General features: G+C 37.0%; 1 protein-coding gene across 1 annotated transcript; it reads left to right on the top strand.

Moving 5' to 3' along the window:
• Positions 1–2,524: 2,524 nt before the first annotated feature.
• Positions 2,525–5,895, top strand: LOC145017877 (WAT1-related protein At4g15540-like). The gene is made up of 7 exons (XM_078975829.1): positions 2,525–2,792; positions 2,895–2,966; positions 3,055–3,168; positions 3,264–3,462; positions 3,574–3,732; positions 3,966–4,117; positions 5,493–5,895. The coding sequence occupies exons 1-7, from the start codon at positions 2,584–2,586 to the stop codon at positions 5,635–5,637; spliced, it is 1,050 nt and encodes a 349-aa protein (XP_078831955.1). The 5' UTR covers positions 2,525–2,583; the 3' UTR covers positions 5,638–5,895.
• Positions 5,896–18,283: the final 12,388 nt, after the last annotated feature.

Raw genomic sequence — 18,283 nt, 5'->3', positions numbered from 1 at the left:
AGGCATGGCCATGCCAAAAATGCATGGCCTTATGGCATGCACGTGAGAACTTAATAAAACAAAGGAGGTCGACATTTTACATAGAGAATGGTTTTTGGAGTAGTTTTAGGCGATCTTGGGCGATTTTGGGAGAGTTCTTGGAGCTTTTGAGAAGACCTAATCATTGCAAACACTTTTGATTTCATTTTTGTAAGCATTAAACATTTTAATTCCAACTTTATTCTTGTTTGATTTGTTCTTAGCCATGTATGGCTAAGAAACCCTAGTTTTTAGTTCATGTTCAAAACATGTTGATTGCTTGACTTGAAGCATATGATTTGATGTTTGATTTGTGATTTTATTATAGTGATTATGTTTCTGTTTAAACTAGAACCCTTAAATTTGATCTGTGTTTGATTGGCCACTTTCATGATTTGAATTTTTATGCAGTTAATTAACTTTTAGGGCACCTAATCGTTCTATAAAGTTAATGATTGGTAACAAACAATAAGTTTTCTTATTGTAGAACATATATCACATGTTTTCACACTTCCGAGCGTATGAGAAGAAATGAACATTTTTGGGAAGCTTGTACAACACTTAATGCAATTTTTCAATACAATCTAAGAGCGTGTTTAGGTTGAATTAGTAAAGCTAGGTCTAGTCAATGAGTGTGTTTCGGTTAGATAATTTGGTAAGCGAAAAGTATTAGAGCGTGTTAATATCTTTCAGTACCGACTTAGAATAACAATCACAAATTACATCAAGTCATAATCAGGTTAAATGACAACATTGAGAACTAGAACTGGAAGCACTTTTACAACTTGTTTACAAATCTCTTTCATTTTCTACATGTTTCAAAGTTGATTGTTAATTTTTATTATTTGACTTCTGCAAACGAAACCCCCCTTTGTGACCAAAGTACCTTGCGCAAAGAAGTATAGACTTTTGTTCTGTGTCTCTGTGGTTCGACCCTGCTTGCCTTGTACTACTTTTTAGTGCATTAAAGCAGTGTATTTGGAGTCTATTGTACCCTTATTATTTGTTGGGTTTGACACGCCTAACATTAACACATCCCAACACACCATCATTGAATGTTATAGGCTTAAAACACTCAAACAGACCCTTAACAATGCTAAACGATAACAAAAACGAGTCTAACTTTGGATTGAATTGATTGGCTTTACAATATAGAAATCTCGGGTTGTCACATTAACTCATCAAGTACTCATGTCCAGATTCGTCGGGGAAAATCTTAGCCGACTCGTCGAGTCAGCTCACCGACTCGGTGAGTCCCTTAAGTCTATTTTCTCATTCAGATGTTTTAAGGCAGAGTTACAACCCCAAACTTTAAATCTACCCTTCCAAGGCTGAGATACCACATAAAGCTGCAAGCTTTACGTCCATGCATGGCACTTAGGGCTTGAAATGCCGAAACAAGTTCCATTTAGGGTCCTAAGCATAGAAGCTCTCCTTTAGCTTGATAAAGCTTGGACCTTTGGGCTTAAGGGACGTCACAAGGTCCAGATCTGAATTCTTAATCTCTTGGCAAGCTCAAAATGCTCAAAGTTCTCAAGGAAAGATGGAAAAAGCCCTAAAACTTATTAAACACGAGATCTAATCAAAATAATGAGCAAGGTGGTGACTTTTACCTTCCAACAGAAGTTAAGGATGGATAAACACTGACTACAACAATCCCTTCTCGTTCCAAGCCTTGATACTCTTCTCTTCTCTTCCAAAAGTTAACTCTTCTTTCTCTCTCGAATCAATCTGGACGATTAAGGTTTCACACAGGGGAGTAAGGTGACATGTGAGGCGGAAATGAAGGCTTAAAGTCATTTAAATAGGACACAACCACGAAAAATTATGGTTTCCTCTCACAACGCCAACTCGTCAAGTTGGTTGGTCTCTCCAACTCGTCGAGTTGGTCGAAAAACCCATGTGGTAAAATCCGTCTCTACTCGACGAGTTGGAGCCTTTGACGAGTTGGAGCCTCCAACTCGTCAAGTTGCTCAATCAAAATCAAAAAAAATATATAAATATTATACTTGAGAGTCGGTATGTTACAATAGTATGATTAATTGTACATTTTAACCCCTTCCATTTTAAAAATATGTCATTTTATAACTAATTTAACATATTGTCAATGTTTTTGTTGTATTTTTATAACTTAAACATAATAATTTTTCATATTTTGTTATATAAATAAAGACTCGATGTAGTTGTATTATATATTTTCATATTAAAATATAATTTGTGTTTAAAAAGTGATTAATTAAATTAGATGTTCAATAAAATATTTTAGAGAGATGAAGGTAAATTAGTTAAATTTATAGAAAAGACTATTAAAATAAATTTAACAAGTGGAGAAAGTCATTTATTTAGAGGTAAACTATTGAAGACGGTTTTATAAACTAATTTTTGGTTTGTCAGTAAAAAAAAATAACGCGTCAAATACAGACTGCACTTCGAACATGGGAAATTTACTATTTTCGTAATTTGGGCAAAATAATACATTAAATAAGAAGAAGTTGGTGAGATTAAGAGATATTATTGAACTTCTTATCTCCAAGGACACCTGACAGTGAAAAATCTAGAGAGAGAATGGGTGTTGTAGAAACAGAGAGAGGTAGCTTCTTGTACAAAGATGTATTACCATTTGCAGCAATGGTGCTGGTGGAATTGATGGTTGTTAGTGGTAACACACTCTATAAATCAGCATCTGCTAATGGAATCAACTCTTATGTCTTCACCTTCTATGTCTTCTTCATCGGCTTCATTTTCATCTTACCTCTCCCTTTCATCCTCCACAGGTACCTACCCTGCAATTTTCATCCTAGCTTTCTTCATCAAACCATTAATTGATGATCTATTGTAATTTAGAGATTTTGAATTTATCAATGATTTTGTTGCAGAAGAACAAGCGTTCCAGTTCCACCCATCAATTTCTCGATTGTTGGGAAAATATTCATGCTTAGTGTCCTCATGTAAGCTTCTCTGAATTCACAAATCACAGTTCACACCAATAATTTGGGTATATCGATCTGCTTAATCTTTTTGAGGTAAATTATACAGGTATTTGTCTCAAATTTTCGGATATATTGGTCTGAAATACAGTTCTCCGACTCTATCCTCGATCATGAGCAACCTTTCACCTGCGTTTACCTTCATTCTTGCCTTCTTCTTCAGGTTCTCATCTTCAACAATACATATGAATCGCTTTAAAGGGAAATTAAGAAACGTGATTGATTCTTTATATATGTTATCTGTATTTGTTATAAAAGGATGGAATCGATAGATTTCCGAAGCTACACAAGTCAAGCGAAAATCATAGGAACAATAGTGTCAATATCAGGAGCAATTATTGCGACAGTTTACAGTGGTCCTTCAGTTTTATCAAACCCGATTAGCATAAACTGGATTGTCGGAGGAATTTTACTCGCAAGTCAATATTTTTTACTTGCCTTCGCTCTGGTTGCCCAGGTAGCAAATTAAAAGCCATAAATATTCGAAATTGAAGATGACTCTGTATGCGTATGTTGTTAAGAAGTAAGAGAAAGTGATTAGTGTTGAAAATGAAATGATTGCATGCAGGCGAAGATAATGAAAGAATATCCGGTGGACGTGATGGTGGTGTTTATATTCGGCATAAGTGGATTGTTTGTAGCAGGGGTTGCGGGATTAGTGATGGCACAAGATTTAGATGCTTGGAAACTAAAACCTAATCTTCTTTTGGTCACTATACTATATATGGTAAGACACTAAGATCTACTGTGAAATTCACTCTGCATAGTGAAGATCATAATGTTTTTTTTAGGAAACTTAAAAAAAAAAATTCTTTTTTTGTGGTGTGAATCTTTAAAAACTATTTTCATAACAAAACATAATATGCCTCATTTTACATTTAAAAAATATATATTCTAAATATCATCCATCTAAACGTGGAAAAGAGGAGAGATGGTTGATAATATAGTAACACATGCCAGGGGTTTTCTTCTGGATTCTTGAATGTTGTGATACAAATCTGGACGCTGCGATTGAAAGGCCCTGTGTACGTGGCGATGTTCAAGCCGTTAACGATTGTAATAGCGATTGTAATGGGCGTCTTGTTTCTCGGTGATTTGCTTCATCTCGGAAGGTTACATTACATCCACTAATTTCCTTTTACTTTTACATAACTAGTAAGGAACTGATTCGTATACAACAGTTTTTTATCATACATAACAATTTATGCATATACATAACAATTTATGCATTATAGAGTTGTATAGTACAAAGTTTTAAAACATCAATTATTGTGTATGGATAAAAATTGTTGTGTACAAATTCTTCCGGTATCATCGTATATATTATTTTTTACACAAACAATACTTCATCAACCGATTCTCCAACAACTAAAGTCTAAAACAGACCTGACGTGTATATATTAAAAAAAGTTTAATGATTTAAAAAGTGCGATATTAAAATATATTAAAATTTAAAAAATTATTGATCTTTTTTTAAACTGTATTGTACTATTTATGGCAAAATTTGTCTTTTGTGTGCTTCCCGTCAATTAAATATTAAAAAAAGTTATAAGTAACTGGGGAAAAGTCGTATATTGCGAAATTGTTTTTTATATACTGAATATTATTCATATTATTGCAAAAATTATAAAATTTTATGAAAAAAATGAAGTTTTTTTATCGTGAGGATTAAAAAAAAAACAAAAAAAAAAACCATTTTTGCAGTAAAACCCAAGTTTCCTAGTACGAAGATCTCATGTTAAACTGAGAGAGCTTTACAAAAAACAATGAGAAAAAGTATAAAAATAATGTCTTAAACAGGAGGAGTTCTCAGTTTCGTAGAAAATATTGAATTTTACAACTATTTATGAGAAATATATAAAAAATGACTATTTTGTCGAAAGTCAAATTAGATTAATGGTTTATTATTATTATTATTATTTTTTAATTTTTTATTTACAAATCCTATTCATATTGATTGATTGATTCATATTAAAATAAAACATTTAAATCAAATTCGGTTTACCTAACACTAAAAGAATCATCCGTAAAGTCATAGTATGCTTTTTTTTTACAGATCCTATCCTATGATTCATATTAAAATAAAATATTTAATAAGGATAAATATAAAAAAAAAAGTTAATTATGAAAAATATTATTATAGTTAAAGTTAAAATATATTTATTTTAGAGATTATTAATACATTTTACATTTAATTTTGGTAATAAGTAATCATCGGTAAAATCGCAAAGTTAAATCTACATCAAACAATCCTTTAAAATATATATTTTATTTTATGAAGGTATTAGTTTGGTCTTTAATTATTATTTTCCAGTCATATATAATGTAAACTTCAAAAGGGGACATGATTTTGAGGTTGTACCAAATTAATGGGGATTTAATTCATTAATGTAACTAGGGTATAGTACTATAGTGTATACAATTGCATATAAAATAATAATATTTTTACATATATTATTATTTAAATTGTTGTGGTGTATGATGCAGCGTTATGGGGGGCATTATAATAACAGTAGGGTTTTATGGAGTGGTATGGGGAAAAGCCAAAGAGGAATCTCCATCGTCTATTCAAATCACCGCTCCTTTGCTCCAACCACATCACAATCTTGAACAGGGTCCATGCATTCATTAACTTCTTATTAAAGAAAAAAAATCAAGATTGCAGTGTATATATTTGTAAAATAATTTAGGGTTTAGATTCCAATCCTGTATTCATTTTAAGCTTTTCAGATATAGTTTTTTTTTTTTTTTTTTTTTTTTTTTTTTTTTTTTTTTTTTTTTTTTTGAATTCAGCGTTTAGATTCCAATCCTGGATGTATTTTACTAGTTTGTATCGTTTTGTGAGACATGTTAAAAATTGACAATTGATATGAAGACCATCTTCAAGCGACTCGGTTAAACTTTGCACAATAATGGTCATTTTAAAGAAAACTTTACATATAGATAGTCATTATAACTAACTGTTGGCTAACTTTGTTAAAATTTGTTGTTAAGCCATATAAAATTATATTTTTACCCTTACCATTACCCATATGACATTATATTGTTAAAAATCTTATTTAATATTCATTTTTGTCACACAAACACCACCAATTATCACCCGCAACCACCATTCCAGCCACCACCAAACACCTTTATTAGCCACAACTATATCAACATACACATCTCACCTGTTCACTCGAAACCAAGACCATCAACAACTAGATCAACTTCTCTGCACCACCTAATACCACTATCCTCAGACCTTCGTTGCACATGCAATCCGGGAAAAAAAGGAGAAAAGGATTAAGTACGTGGTATAATTCGAATTAGAAAAAATAAGAAGAAAGGGGTGAGATTTTCTTTTCTTAACCGGAGAGAGAGAGAGAGAGAGAGAGAGAGAGAGAGAGAGAGAGAGAGAGAGAGAGAGAGAGAGAGAGTTGCGATGTGTGTTGGCGTCGATCGAGGGAGAAGACATAAAGAAGATGGGTTCCACCGTTCGGGTGTTGCTAATATTGGATACGCCAAGTTGAAACCCAACTTAAAATTTAGAACAGAAGCAATCACACAACAAAGGGGTTCAATTGAGCCCTAGAATTGTGTGCAATGGGCGAGGGTTTACTCAATTGATCGATGGTGCAATTTATGCTCAACAGGAGGCAACAAAATGGAGAAACTGACCACGGGACCTGCTTGAAAACAAAAGTTTGCACCGGTAGGGATTTTACTAGTTGAAAAAGTGATATTGCTTTTTGTTCCTCTCCAAATTCTAGTTGATCTGGAATTTCAATCCAAACCAAGCTTTAATCGTTTGGTGACAATTGTGGTGGTATCTCATGTAATACCTGTAAATCCGGCCAAAACAATTAAAATATAATAGGCTATAAAAATGACATTTTTACAGAAGATTATTTAGGACAAATAATCTTAACCAAAGTTATAGTGTATGTGACAAGGGTTCCGTATGTATAAAAAACTCTGAAATCCGATTCGAGTGAAGAAGTTATGATTTTCTAAAGTTTCACGTTCAATCAGTATGTTATAAATAAGAAATCGGAGATAAGTAGCTTATTAGCCTAAGCGATCTAAACAAAAGTCACAGTAGTTATAAAATCAAGAACGGGAATTAGAGAATGTCCAAATATGACTTCATGAGAGGAAGTTATGATTTTTCCAAGTTTCGGCATAGTGGTATACGACTCAAAAACCGAAATTGAAATCGGTTGATTTTTAGGAAAAACAATCTAAATGAAAATTGAAGATTTCGTCAATACCTATCCGTCGATATAAAGACAGTTAATAACGGATACCATATGAGAGAGTTATGAAATTTTTACGGAATTTAACAGTCTAATACTGTTAAAAATATAACTTTAAAAATAAAGTCAAAACTAGCCGACAAAGTCTAAATAAAAGTTGCAGATCTCGTTGATAGCTACTGGTGTTGATGTACAGTAGCTCCGTACTAGAGTACAATATAGTATTCCTTTTGGATGACCAAAGATGGTGGGTCCAGATCAGACAATTGTAACTGTATATTTGGTCATCTCCCAGAGCAGGTCACAACACTTGGCCATTATAGGTGGTCTTGTGAATTGTGTTACTAGTGTAGGCTCATAACCTACAAATATACATGAAAGGTAAATACCATATTCATCAAAATACTCTGATGGATCTTATACCTTTGTGACTTGCATCGGCCAAGAAAGCCCCTAGTCGTGTAGTCAACCCTTTCCCCTATACAATTCGTTAGGTAAGATAATTCTTCCTGACAATCCTGGACTAGGATCTGTTAGGATCGTTTAGGATAAAAGGATTTACATATATTGTGACATCCCTAATTTCACAGTCAAAAAAGACCGACTTGTTTAGGTTTATTTAAAAATCATAGTATCCTTTTTGAAGAATAATATTGTAGAATTTGTTCCCAAAAACATGATAATTATATTATTAAAGCATTTCCGAGGAAATGTGTTTTATTTATATTAAAATGTTAGGATGTCATCGTCAATCATAACGAAATATTACAAGCTTTACAGTAATTAAACTAGTGGCCTAATTCTCCTTGAATTTCTCAGCATAATGTATCTTTAATATCGCTACATGTGATACAATAAAATAGTAGGTCAGGTTGGGAAACCTCGTAAGTGATGGGTTTTGAGCATTACAACATCCTATATGATCATCCAACCCTAATTTCTTTGGATCGAAGTTTTTTTCTATTAAACATGCAAATACAAACTCCAAAGCAATAATCCTATATACTAGCATACAATTTCGAAATTGACATATGAAATAGGATTAGATGATTACCTCACTTGTTATATTGCAATAACAAGAGCAATCCTTGTTTGATCTTGAATCTTGAAAGCTTAGTGTCCCAAGTGTTGCACCTCTAATGGAGTCACAAACACTCAATGCAAAGGATGAGAGGAGAGATGATAGAAATCAGCCAGGGTTTCTATCTGGAATGCATGAGCCGATTTTGACATGTATTGGGGGGCGGGGCTATATAGATGTATGGGATTCTAGGGTTTCTGGAGGAATCCCTAATTCATGCTTAGGCCTTAAGCAACCCTTGGACTCCTCCATAAGTGGCCTTGGAAGAAATCTATAGGGCTTTCCTATAGGATTTCATCCACTCCACTCTATGGAGTCCATCAGCCCAGTTTTGCAACTATCAATGATTTGCAAAACCAATCCCTCCATTATTAATTAGTTCGTTTAGCCCCAAAATTAATACGAGATTAATTTCTGATTAATTACTAATTAATAATATGACTCCCAAATAATATATTAATCTTATAATATATAAATAAAATAATTATGAGTACCAATTTATTATTCATATAATAAATCCCACACACACACACACACACACTCTCTCTCTCTCTCTCCAATTATCATTCTATCAAGTTGCATGAGTGAAGACAACCCAAAAGGATCATGCTCACAATCAAATCAAATACATACCAAATATAATTATGGGCTTAGACACCTAATCCAATAATAAGTACATAGGGTTTTCAACCCACAATAATATATGTAACATCCGGATTTCCAGGTACATTATTTATTTATTATTTTGGAGATTTTGAGAGAGACTCGGCGAGTTGATGCTTAGACTCGCCGAGTAGAGTCACGAACTTCCATCCGGGTTAATGACCGGACTCGTCGAGTCGACTAGTGGACTCGGCGAGTCCGCGCTGTTTAATGAAACCCTAATTTCCAGGGATTGAGACCTATTTAAAGGCCCTTATGGCCTTCATTTGTGGCTACCAGTTGATAGAGAGAATCCCCAGAGTGTGTGAACGTTTTGAGAGATAGAGGAAGCCATTTTTGATCTTTGTGTGGGTGTTTTTGTTGGATTAGTGTCTAAGTCCATAACTATTTGGGGGAATGACTCAGTGAGTCAGAAGGGGGTAGAGGATTACAGGTGGAACTCGACGAGTTGAGTCAGGGTGGCCCCACGATTTATGCCAGGTGTAACCCGTCGAGCAAGGGGAAGGCTCGACGTGTCATGAGAGGCTAGAGAGATAGTGGACACGTGTAGACTCTTCGAGTCGCCCAAGTGCACTCAACGAGTCAGGTTAGAGTTTGACCGTTGACTTTGTTGACTTTTAGGGACTGGTCAACAATGGGGTCTTTGAGTCCAGAGAGGCGTAAAATGGTCTTTTACCCATCTGAGGGTGCTAAGAGAGGTTTGGGTCTAGTCTCGAGAGTTATATTTATGAGCGTATTTTACTTTATGTGGTTAGGCGGAGGCTAGACTAAACTGCTACCGAGTTAGGGATTTACCGAGACATCTGAGGTGAGTCTTCTCACTATACTTTACCTTGAGTGGTAATTAGAGTTATGTGACAGAGTTATTGTATTTTATTTATGTGATGTGTTGCACTGCATTATTTCTATGTGATTTATGTCGTGTGTATATCAGAGTATATCAGAGTTAGAACCGGAAGGTTCATAGAGCTAGGACCAGAGGGTCCACAGAGTTAGGGCCCACTGGGCCACAGATTTATAGCCTCGAGTGGCTAGTATGTGTTATGTGTGGTATTTTGGGGAACTCACTAAGCTTTATGCTTACAGTGTTATGTGTTATGTGTTTCAGGTACCAGTGATGATCGCGAGAAGGCGCCGGCATGATCTGTACACACACCCGCAGAGTTTATTATGATTTGATCTTGGGAAATGTTTTGTGAACAAAGATACGATACAATGAGATTTTATTAATGAATGTGTTTGGAAAATGTGTTTTGAAAATGTGAAAAATTGGTTGAATTTTTACGGTGCTACAAGTTGGTATCAGAGCCTTGGTTTGAAGGATTCGGATGCATCTTCGGGCGTATCTGAACTCAAACTGAGGATTTGGGAAAAAATTTGATAACAAAACAATTTTAAAAAGTGTTTTGAGAAAAACAGAGCAGAGCCGTGTGTACGATCAGCCAGAGCCCGAACGATGATTTCCCAAAATACCCTTGTAATAAGTGTTACGGCATATATTATGTTATATTATATGACGAGCTATATTATGCATGCTAAAGTAGACTAGGTATCCTTATTAGGACTAGAGTGGCCTGATATATGATGCCTTAGTCTAGGAGCTATGCTGGTAGGGATGCTTGAGAGTGTTTAGATAGCAGCGAGGAGCTTATGAGAGATCAACTACTGAGTAGCATATGATTTAAGAGAGTAGAGGGCTTGGAATTTGGGACTTTGGGAGGAGGAATTGGGATCAAGTAGGATTGGGATATCGAGTGTGTGTACACCCAAGCGAGTCTCTGATATCTTGTGTTGTATTTCAGAAGAGAAGTCGAATCACGAAAGACTAAGAAGATAAAGACTCTTGAATCAAGAGAATCGTGCAACAAAATATGAGAGCCTATAGCCTCATATTTATAGTAATTAAATTTTCAAATGCTACCATTTATAGTTACTTAAACGACCTAACGCCCATTTATAATACTATTTTACATATATTTAATGATATTTGTATTAAACTAATGTCGAAAGTATTCAGTATTAGTCTTATAATGTCACACCCCAAAACCGATAACGACGGAATACGTTTCGGGGTGGATGACGTAGTGTACAGTATCATCACAATTGTATAATAGTAAAAGCAAGAAACATACAACCATTTCCTTTACATAGTAAGTGTATTTACAAGTGTGTTTTGTAATGTTTGACAAACACCAAAAGTAAACAAAAATAAGAGATGGGTCTTGCATCCTCCATCGTCTCCAAAAATGCCGCGGCTGTACCTGTCTATCTTTGACCTGAAGATACAAGTTATTTTGAAAAGAGTATCAGCATAAAGCTGGTGAGTTCATAAGAGTTTAGTGTGAGTACTTGTATAAAAAGCATTAGAGTCATTAGTATGAAAACTGATGTTTGTAATCATAAATAGTGGTAAAACCTAGAAAATCCTGTATTTCCCAGAACTGTAAAGTAAATGAAAATCTTTAAGAAATGTTGTTTCTATCTTTGAGTGCCATTTATCATAGAAGTGTAATAGTGACTCACCATTAAGTAATGCAATATAGTGAGTTATTCTTGGAGTGCATAAGAGTGGTGCAGCATCTTTAGCATTAGATACTTATTTACTTCGGGATATTACTTCATCTTTCTTTTAGTATTTTAGTGCGGTTATAGTGTCTTTCTTGTACGTTACCAATAGTGTGAGTAATAGCGGACCCTCATGACCTTCCCAGTCATGCATAGTGTGGTAGAGTAAAGGCATCCCTGGGCCTGAGCGGCTCGGACTGAAGTTATCAGTCGGGATGTAATAGCATATGCCCCGTATAGATCTATACATATAGTGTCGTCTTCCTATCGGAATACTTCGGGCATAGTGTGTAGCGTATAGAGTATCCCGTAGTGGATTAGTGAATTATCTCATGATTAGTGCATTCTCTTGTATTATAGTGTAGTAATCTTTCGTATAACTTATATTGTATTCTCTTATTAGTGTATTGTTTCATAATAGAGAGAATTATAGTAGTGTAGAGTAATAGTTGAAACAAGGGATAGAGTCCTTAACTATACCTATTATAGTTAATTTAGTGTGTGTGGTTCTAATCAAGTTAGTGATTCAGGTAATTAATGAAATAAAAAAAATATTCATAATCCGTACTAATATACGAGATATATAATTATGAAATCAATGACAGTCGGATGGATAACCACTACCCTAAGCCCACAATCAAACAAGAAACAGGAAATAAGGCGAGCTATCGATCCTAAGTCCTTCACGTCTTACTTATATAAATATATTAGTATGATTACATTCTTATAAAGAGTTTTATTAAACAAAAGTGTTGTACGAAAGGAACATTCAAAACTTGTTTGTTAATCCAAGATAGTTTTGAAAACAATTGATTTATTTATAAAGCATAGTGATAAATCACATGTGATTTGAACTACAGGTTGTGAATCACATGTGATTAATTCTGAAATCTGAAAAATAGTCTTGTATAACTTTTTATAAACATGTATATTCAACTTGTATCTCCCCCCTAAAACATATAAAACATTTGAAAGGTTCATTTAAGGGGTATGAACTCACCTGAAATCGCGGAAATCGGGTGAATCGGGTAAATCGGGTAAAAGTGTCGATTGAGCGTTTGGTACCCAATAACCACTTGAGCACCTCTTAGGACCCTAATGTCATATGAAATATGTATTTTACAAGAAGTTAATCATCTTATGCCTTTCATTGTAGTATTTAGACATTCTAGCATTGTTTTCGGAGTTTTAAGGCCTAAAAAGGGTTCCCGGGAGTGGTACAAGGTCATGAATGATTTACGGGAGGGTCCACGAGCTCACTCCCTTGGAGTTTATGGCCCAAATGCCATCCTTTGGGAGTTTACGGCCGTAAGCCCCCTAGGCTTGGCCGTAAACTCTTGTGACACTCCAAAATGTATGATTAGGGCCTTATTTCACTTCCTTAATTTAATGGTATGTGTCTTGGTCCATTATAAGGGATTAAACATCATAATTTGTGACATTTTTGGGGAGTTTATGGCCAAGACTTGTTCTTGGGCCGTAAACTCAAGTAAACCCTTCAAGATGTATGTTTTAACGGTACAACAAAGTCTCATACACCTTAGATAAATCCTAGAAGGCCCTATAGTGAGTTTGGGACAATTTGGCATACATTTTTGGGGAGTTTACGGCCCAAGAACATCCTTGGCCGTAAAATCTTCATTTTGTGCTCAAATGTGAAGTTTAATGGTACAACACACTTCCAAAGGCCTTAGCTAAAATCCTTACATGCATTTGAGGGGTTTGGGGACTTGTTTGACACAAAAATATGGGTGTTTACGGCCCAAGCTTAGCCTTGGCCGTAAAATCCTCTTTTTGCCATCAAATGATGTTGTTTGATGCATTTAAGCCTTCCTTGTTGTCAAGTCTAAATTGCCAAACACCCTAGATGAGTTTTTGGGACATTAAACAAGTGTTTTTGGGGTGTTTGGGGTGTTTACGGCCTAAGCACATGCTTGGGCCGTAAACTCCTTTTTACATGTCAAATCCTTGTGTTTTAGTGTCCAAAGTCCCCTAGGTTTATGCCTTAACTAGTCCATAAGCTTAAAGGAAGGAAAAACAAAGTTTTTGGCATGATTTTGGGGGTTTACGGCCTATGAAGCTTCTTAGGCCGTAAACTCCTTTTTGGTCCTTGATTCTTATGATTTTGGACTCTAAAAGCAGTAAAGTATGTTTAGATTAAGTTAGGGGATGAATCCTTACGTTTGGAAGTCGGAAATTCGCGGATTTGGAGTCGATTTCGGGTCTAGAGAGAGAAAGTAGTGAGAGAGAGAGGTGAAAGTGTGGTAAAAGAGTTCAATTGTAGTGTTCAAGCGTTTTTATATGTCTCGGGTATTGTACCCGATACACGGCTACCCGATGCTAAAGTTTAACGGGGTTAAAACTTTTTACCCGGGTGAAGTGGTTGAAAAGTAATATAACTTTATTTAGTTAAACGGGGTTAACATTTGCAAGTTATAATTACTCATGATAATACCGGAACATATAATTAACTAAATATTTATTTATTGACGACCCGAACAATACCGAGAAATAACATATAATGACGCATTCCGTTAGTGAAAATAGGGTTTGTAACGGGAATAGATTTGGGGTTGTCACATCATCCCCCCGTTAGGGGAATTTCGTCCCGAAATTTTAGAATTCATACATATAAGAATTACAGTACAACTACTCGAAGAGATGGGGGTATTTGAGTTTCATTTGGTCTTCGCGTTCCCAAGTGAATTCCGATCCTCGCTTGGCGTTCCACCGAACTTTCACAATTGGGATACGACTTTGCTTCGTTCGTTTTACTTCTCGATCCATAATTTCCACGGGTTCTTCCACGAAGTTGAGGCTCTCATTGACCTCGATCTCGTCAAGGGGAATTACGAGTGTCTCGTCTGACAGGCATTTCTTCAAGTTAGAGACGTGAAAGGTAGGGTGTATGTTACTTAGTTCGTGAGGTAAGTTGAGTTTATAAGCTACGGGGCCGATTCTGGCGAGAATCTCAAAAGGCCCTATATACCTTGGGTTCAACTTTCCACGCTTTCCAAAGCGTATCATGCCCTTCCAGGGTGAGACCTTCAACAGGACTCGATCTCCCACCTGGAACTCCAAGGGTTTTCTTCGTTTGTCGGCGTAGCTTTTCTGTCGATCCCTAGCGGCTTTTAGTCGTTCGCGTATCTGTACAATCTTCTCGGTCGTTTCTCGAATGATCTCCGGACCAGTGAGAGAGCTATCAGGAACTCTTCCTTTAGCTAGTTGAGTGTCACCCACCTCAGCCCAGCACAGAGGGGATCTACACTTGCGGCCGTATAGGGCTTCGAATGGGGCTGCCTTGATGCTTGTATGATAACTATTATTATAAGAAAATTCCACAAGAGGTAAGTGTGTGTCCCATGACTTACCGAAGTCAATTACACAAGCTCGCAGCATATCCTCTAAGGTTTGAATCGTCCTCTCACTCTGTCCGTCGTTCTGCGGATGGTAGGCTGTACTCATGTCCAGCCTCGTCCCTAGTGCTTCTTGCAACGATTGCCAGAACCTAGAGGTGAATCTACTATCTATGTCTGAGATAATAGATATAGGGACGCCATGTAGTCGTACTATTTCTTTAATGTACGTTCTAGTGAGTTTCTCCATCTTGTCCGTTTCCTTGATGGGTAGGAAGTGTGCGGACTTAGTCAACCTATCGACAATGACCCAAATAGTATCTAATCCACCCGTTGTCTTGGGAAGTTTGGTTATAAAGTCCATTGTGATCCGCTCCCACTTCTATTCTGGTATCTCAGTTTGTTGAAGGAGTCCTGAAGGCTTTTGATATTCAACCTTGACCTTCGCGCAAGTAAGGCACTTACTCACAAAAATGGCGATCTCTGCTTTCATGTTTGGCCACCAGTATAGATTTTTGAGATCCAGATACATCTTATCTGAACCTGGGTGGATGGAGTAGCGAGTGTTATGCGCTTCCCTCATAACCAAATCTCTAAGACCTCCATGGCGTGGAGTCCAGATTCGGTCCATGAAGTAGTAGGCTCCGTCACCCTTAACCTCCAGATTTTTATCCATTCCGCGCAGAGATTCTCCCAACACGTTCTCGGGCTTTAAGGCTTCCAGCTGAGCCTCTTTGATCTGCGTGGAGAGGTGCGAATGGATAGTCATCGTCAATGATTTGGTCTTTCGACCAGTATACTCCTTCCTGCTCAATCCATCTGCTACTACATTAGCTTTTCCCGGGTGATATCTAATTTCACAGTCGTAATCGTTAAGTAGCTCGACCCATCGACGCTGCCTCATGTTGAGCTCTTTTTGGTTCATTATGTGTTGAAGGCTTTTATGATCAGTGTACACCATACTCTTCGTCCCATATAAGTAGTGTCTCCAGATTTTTAGTGCAAAGACAACCGCTCCTAATTCGAGGTCGTGCGTAGTGTAGTTCGCCTCATGGTTCTTTAGCTGTCTCGAGGCATATGCGATAACCTTACCCCGTTGCATCAAGACACAACCGAGCCCCTGATTGGATGCATCACAGTATACAACAAAATCTTTTGTCCCTTCGGGAAGGGATAATACTGGTGCGGTGCATAGGGCTCGCTTCAGGGTTTGGAATGCCTTCTCCTGTCTTTCTTCCCAGTCGAACGGTACTCCTTTCTGTGTCAGCATAGTGAGAGGCTTCGCAATCCGAGAAAAGTTTGGAATGAATCTACGGTAGTAGCCAGCGAGGCCTAGAAATTGACGAATTTCCGTAGGCGTCTTCGGTGCCGACCAGTTCTCAATAGCTTGAATCTTGGAGGGATCCACATGAATTCCTTCTTCACTAACCACGTGACCTAAGAATTCAACTCTTCAGATCCAGAACTCGCACTTAGAGAACTTCGCATATAACTTTTCGGATCGCAACGTTTCCAAGACTCGTCGTAAGTGATCCTTGTGTTCTTCCTCGTTCCGAGAGTAAACGAGGATATCATCAATGAAGACGATGACGAACTGATCCATGTATGGACGACACACTCTATTCATCAAGTCCATGAATACTGCGGGGGCGTTGGTCAGTCCAAAGGGCATCACTACGAACTCAAAGTGTCCGTAGCGGGTTCGGAAAGCTGTCTTCGGAACATCTTCCTTCCAGTAGGAACATGGTAAGTGTCGCTTTGTTATTGGTAGACTCGGCGAGTAGGGTCAACATGGAAGGTTGACTTGGGCTAGGACTTTGACTTTGATCAGAGTTGAGTTAGTTGACTTTTAGAGGTCTGTCAAGCTAAGTGTCGCTTTGTTATTGGTAGCTCGGAGAGTTAGAGGCGCAGTGTTTTAGAAGGTGGTTGGTTAGCAGTCCGAGGGTTACCAGCAGAATTCAGCAGTTCATGTGAGTTTCCTTCCAGTAGGAACGGGTCTAAGGCCACAATACCGGCCCGTTCAGTTAGCAGTAGTTTCCGGACTTCGGTCCGATGCAGTAGTTAGTATGTTTGATGCCTTCGTGGTTCAGACAGGATTTATGTGCTATGTGTTATGTGTTATGTGTTCCGGGCTACGGCCCGATGCAATATGCAGTATATGTGGTATTGCTAGTTGATATGTTATGTTATGCTATGTTAAGTCAGTTTCCAGACTTCGGTCCGATGCAGGGGGCAAGACCCCAGTTAGTCCGGACTTCGGTCCGATGCAGGGGACAAGGTCCCAGTCAGTTTCCGGACTTCGGTCCGATGCAGGGGGCAAGGCCCCAGTTAGTCCGGACTTCGGTCCGATGCAGGGGGCAAGGCCCCAGTTAGTTCGGACTTCGGTCCGATGCAGGGGACAAGGTCCCAGTCAGTTTCCGGACTTCGGTCCGATGCAGGGAGCAAGGCCCCAGTTAGTCCGGACCTCGGTCCGATGCAGTGGGCAAGGCCCAGTATGTGCTTTATATGTTATTGTATGGTATGGGGTAGTTTGGGGGAGCTCACTAAGCTTCGTGCTTACAGTTTCAGTTTTTGGTTTCAGGTACTCAGTTTTCAAAGGAGGAGCTCGGGAAGATTGCAGTGCACACACCATAGTCAACTAGCCTGGGATGTTTTACTCTGATAATAAGTTTGTATTTCGAATTAATGCTACGAAATTATGTTATGATTTATGATACGGTTTTTATGAATATGGTTTTAGTAATGTTTTAAAAGAAAATTTTAGTTGTGATTTTTGGGATGTTACAGTAAATATGCTATTATGAATTATAACTTGTTTATACAAACTTCGTTTTTAACGTTCTTTATATCCATGCGTAGCTATTGATGAGATCTGCAACTTTTGTTTAGACTCCGTTGGCTAATTTTGACTTTATTTTTAAAGTTATATTTTAATAGGCTTAGACTGTTAAAGTCTGTTAAAAATTCATAACTTTGTCATCTGACCTCCGTTTCGACTGTCTTTTTATCGTTGAACTCCTATTAAAGAGATCTTCAATTGTCGTTTATATTGTTTCGGCTAAAAACCGACCGATCTAAAATTCAATTTATGAGTTGTATACTGCTATACGGAATCTTAGAAAAATCATTGCTTCCTCTAACGAAGTTAGATGTAGATGTTCTTTATATGCATACTCTCGGTTCGATAACTATTACAACTTTCATTTAGATTAAAAGTATTTTATCAAAAATTTACTTTTTACGTTACGTAGAGTCATGCAAGTTTAAATTGTGAAACTTCAACGGGTCATTACTTCTACGTTATAAGTAGGATTTCATCGTTCTTTATATGTACATAATCCTTGTGATATATACTATAACCTTGGTTAAGTTTAT

The sequence above is a fragment of the Lactuca saligna genome, chromosome 9 (assembly GCF_052625555.1).
Source record: "Lactuca saligna cultivar CGN05327 chromosome 9, ASM5262555v1, whole genome shotgun sequence".
In the NCBI taxonomy this organism is placed as follows: domain Eukaryota; kingdom Viridiplantae; phylum Streptophyta; class Magnoliopsida; order Asterales; family Asteraceae; genus Lactuca; species Lactuca saligna.
This window is presented reverse-complemented; position numbering and strand designations above follow the sequence as displayed.

Excerpts from the sequence above, each read along its gene's own strand:
- LOC145017877 (XM_078975829.1), top strand. The coding sequence starts at position 2,584 with ATGGGTGTTGTAGAAACAGAGAGAGGTAGCTTCTTGTACAAAGATGTA. Across the intron at positions 3,463-3,573 it reads CCTTCGCTCTGGTTGCCCAG|GCGAAGATAATGAAAGAATA; the intron begins GTAGCAAATTAA and ends GATTGCATGCAG. Across the intron at positions 4,118-5,492 it reads GATTTGCTTCATCTCGGAAG|CGTTATGGGGGGCATTATAA; the intron begins GTTACATTACAT and ends TGTATGATGCAG.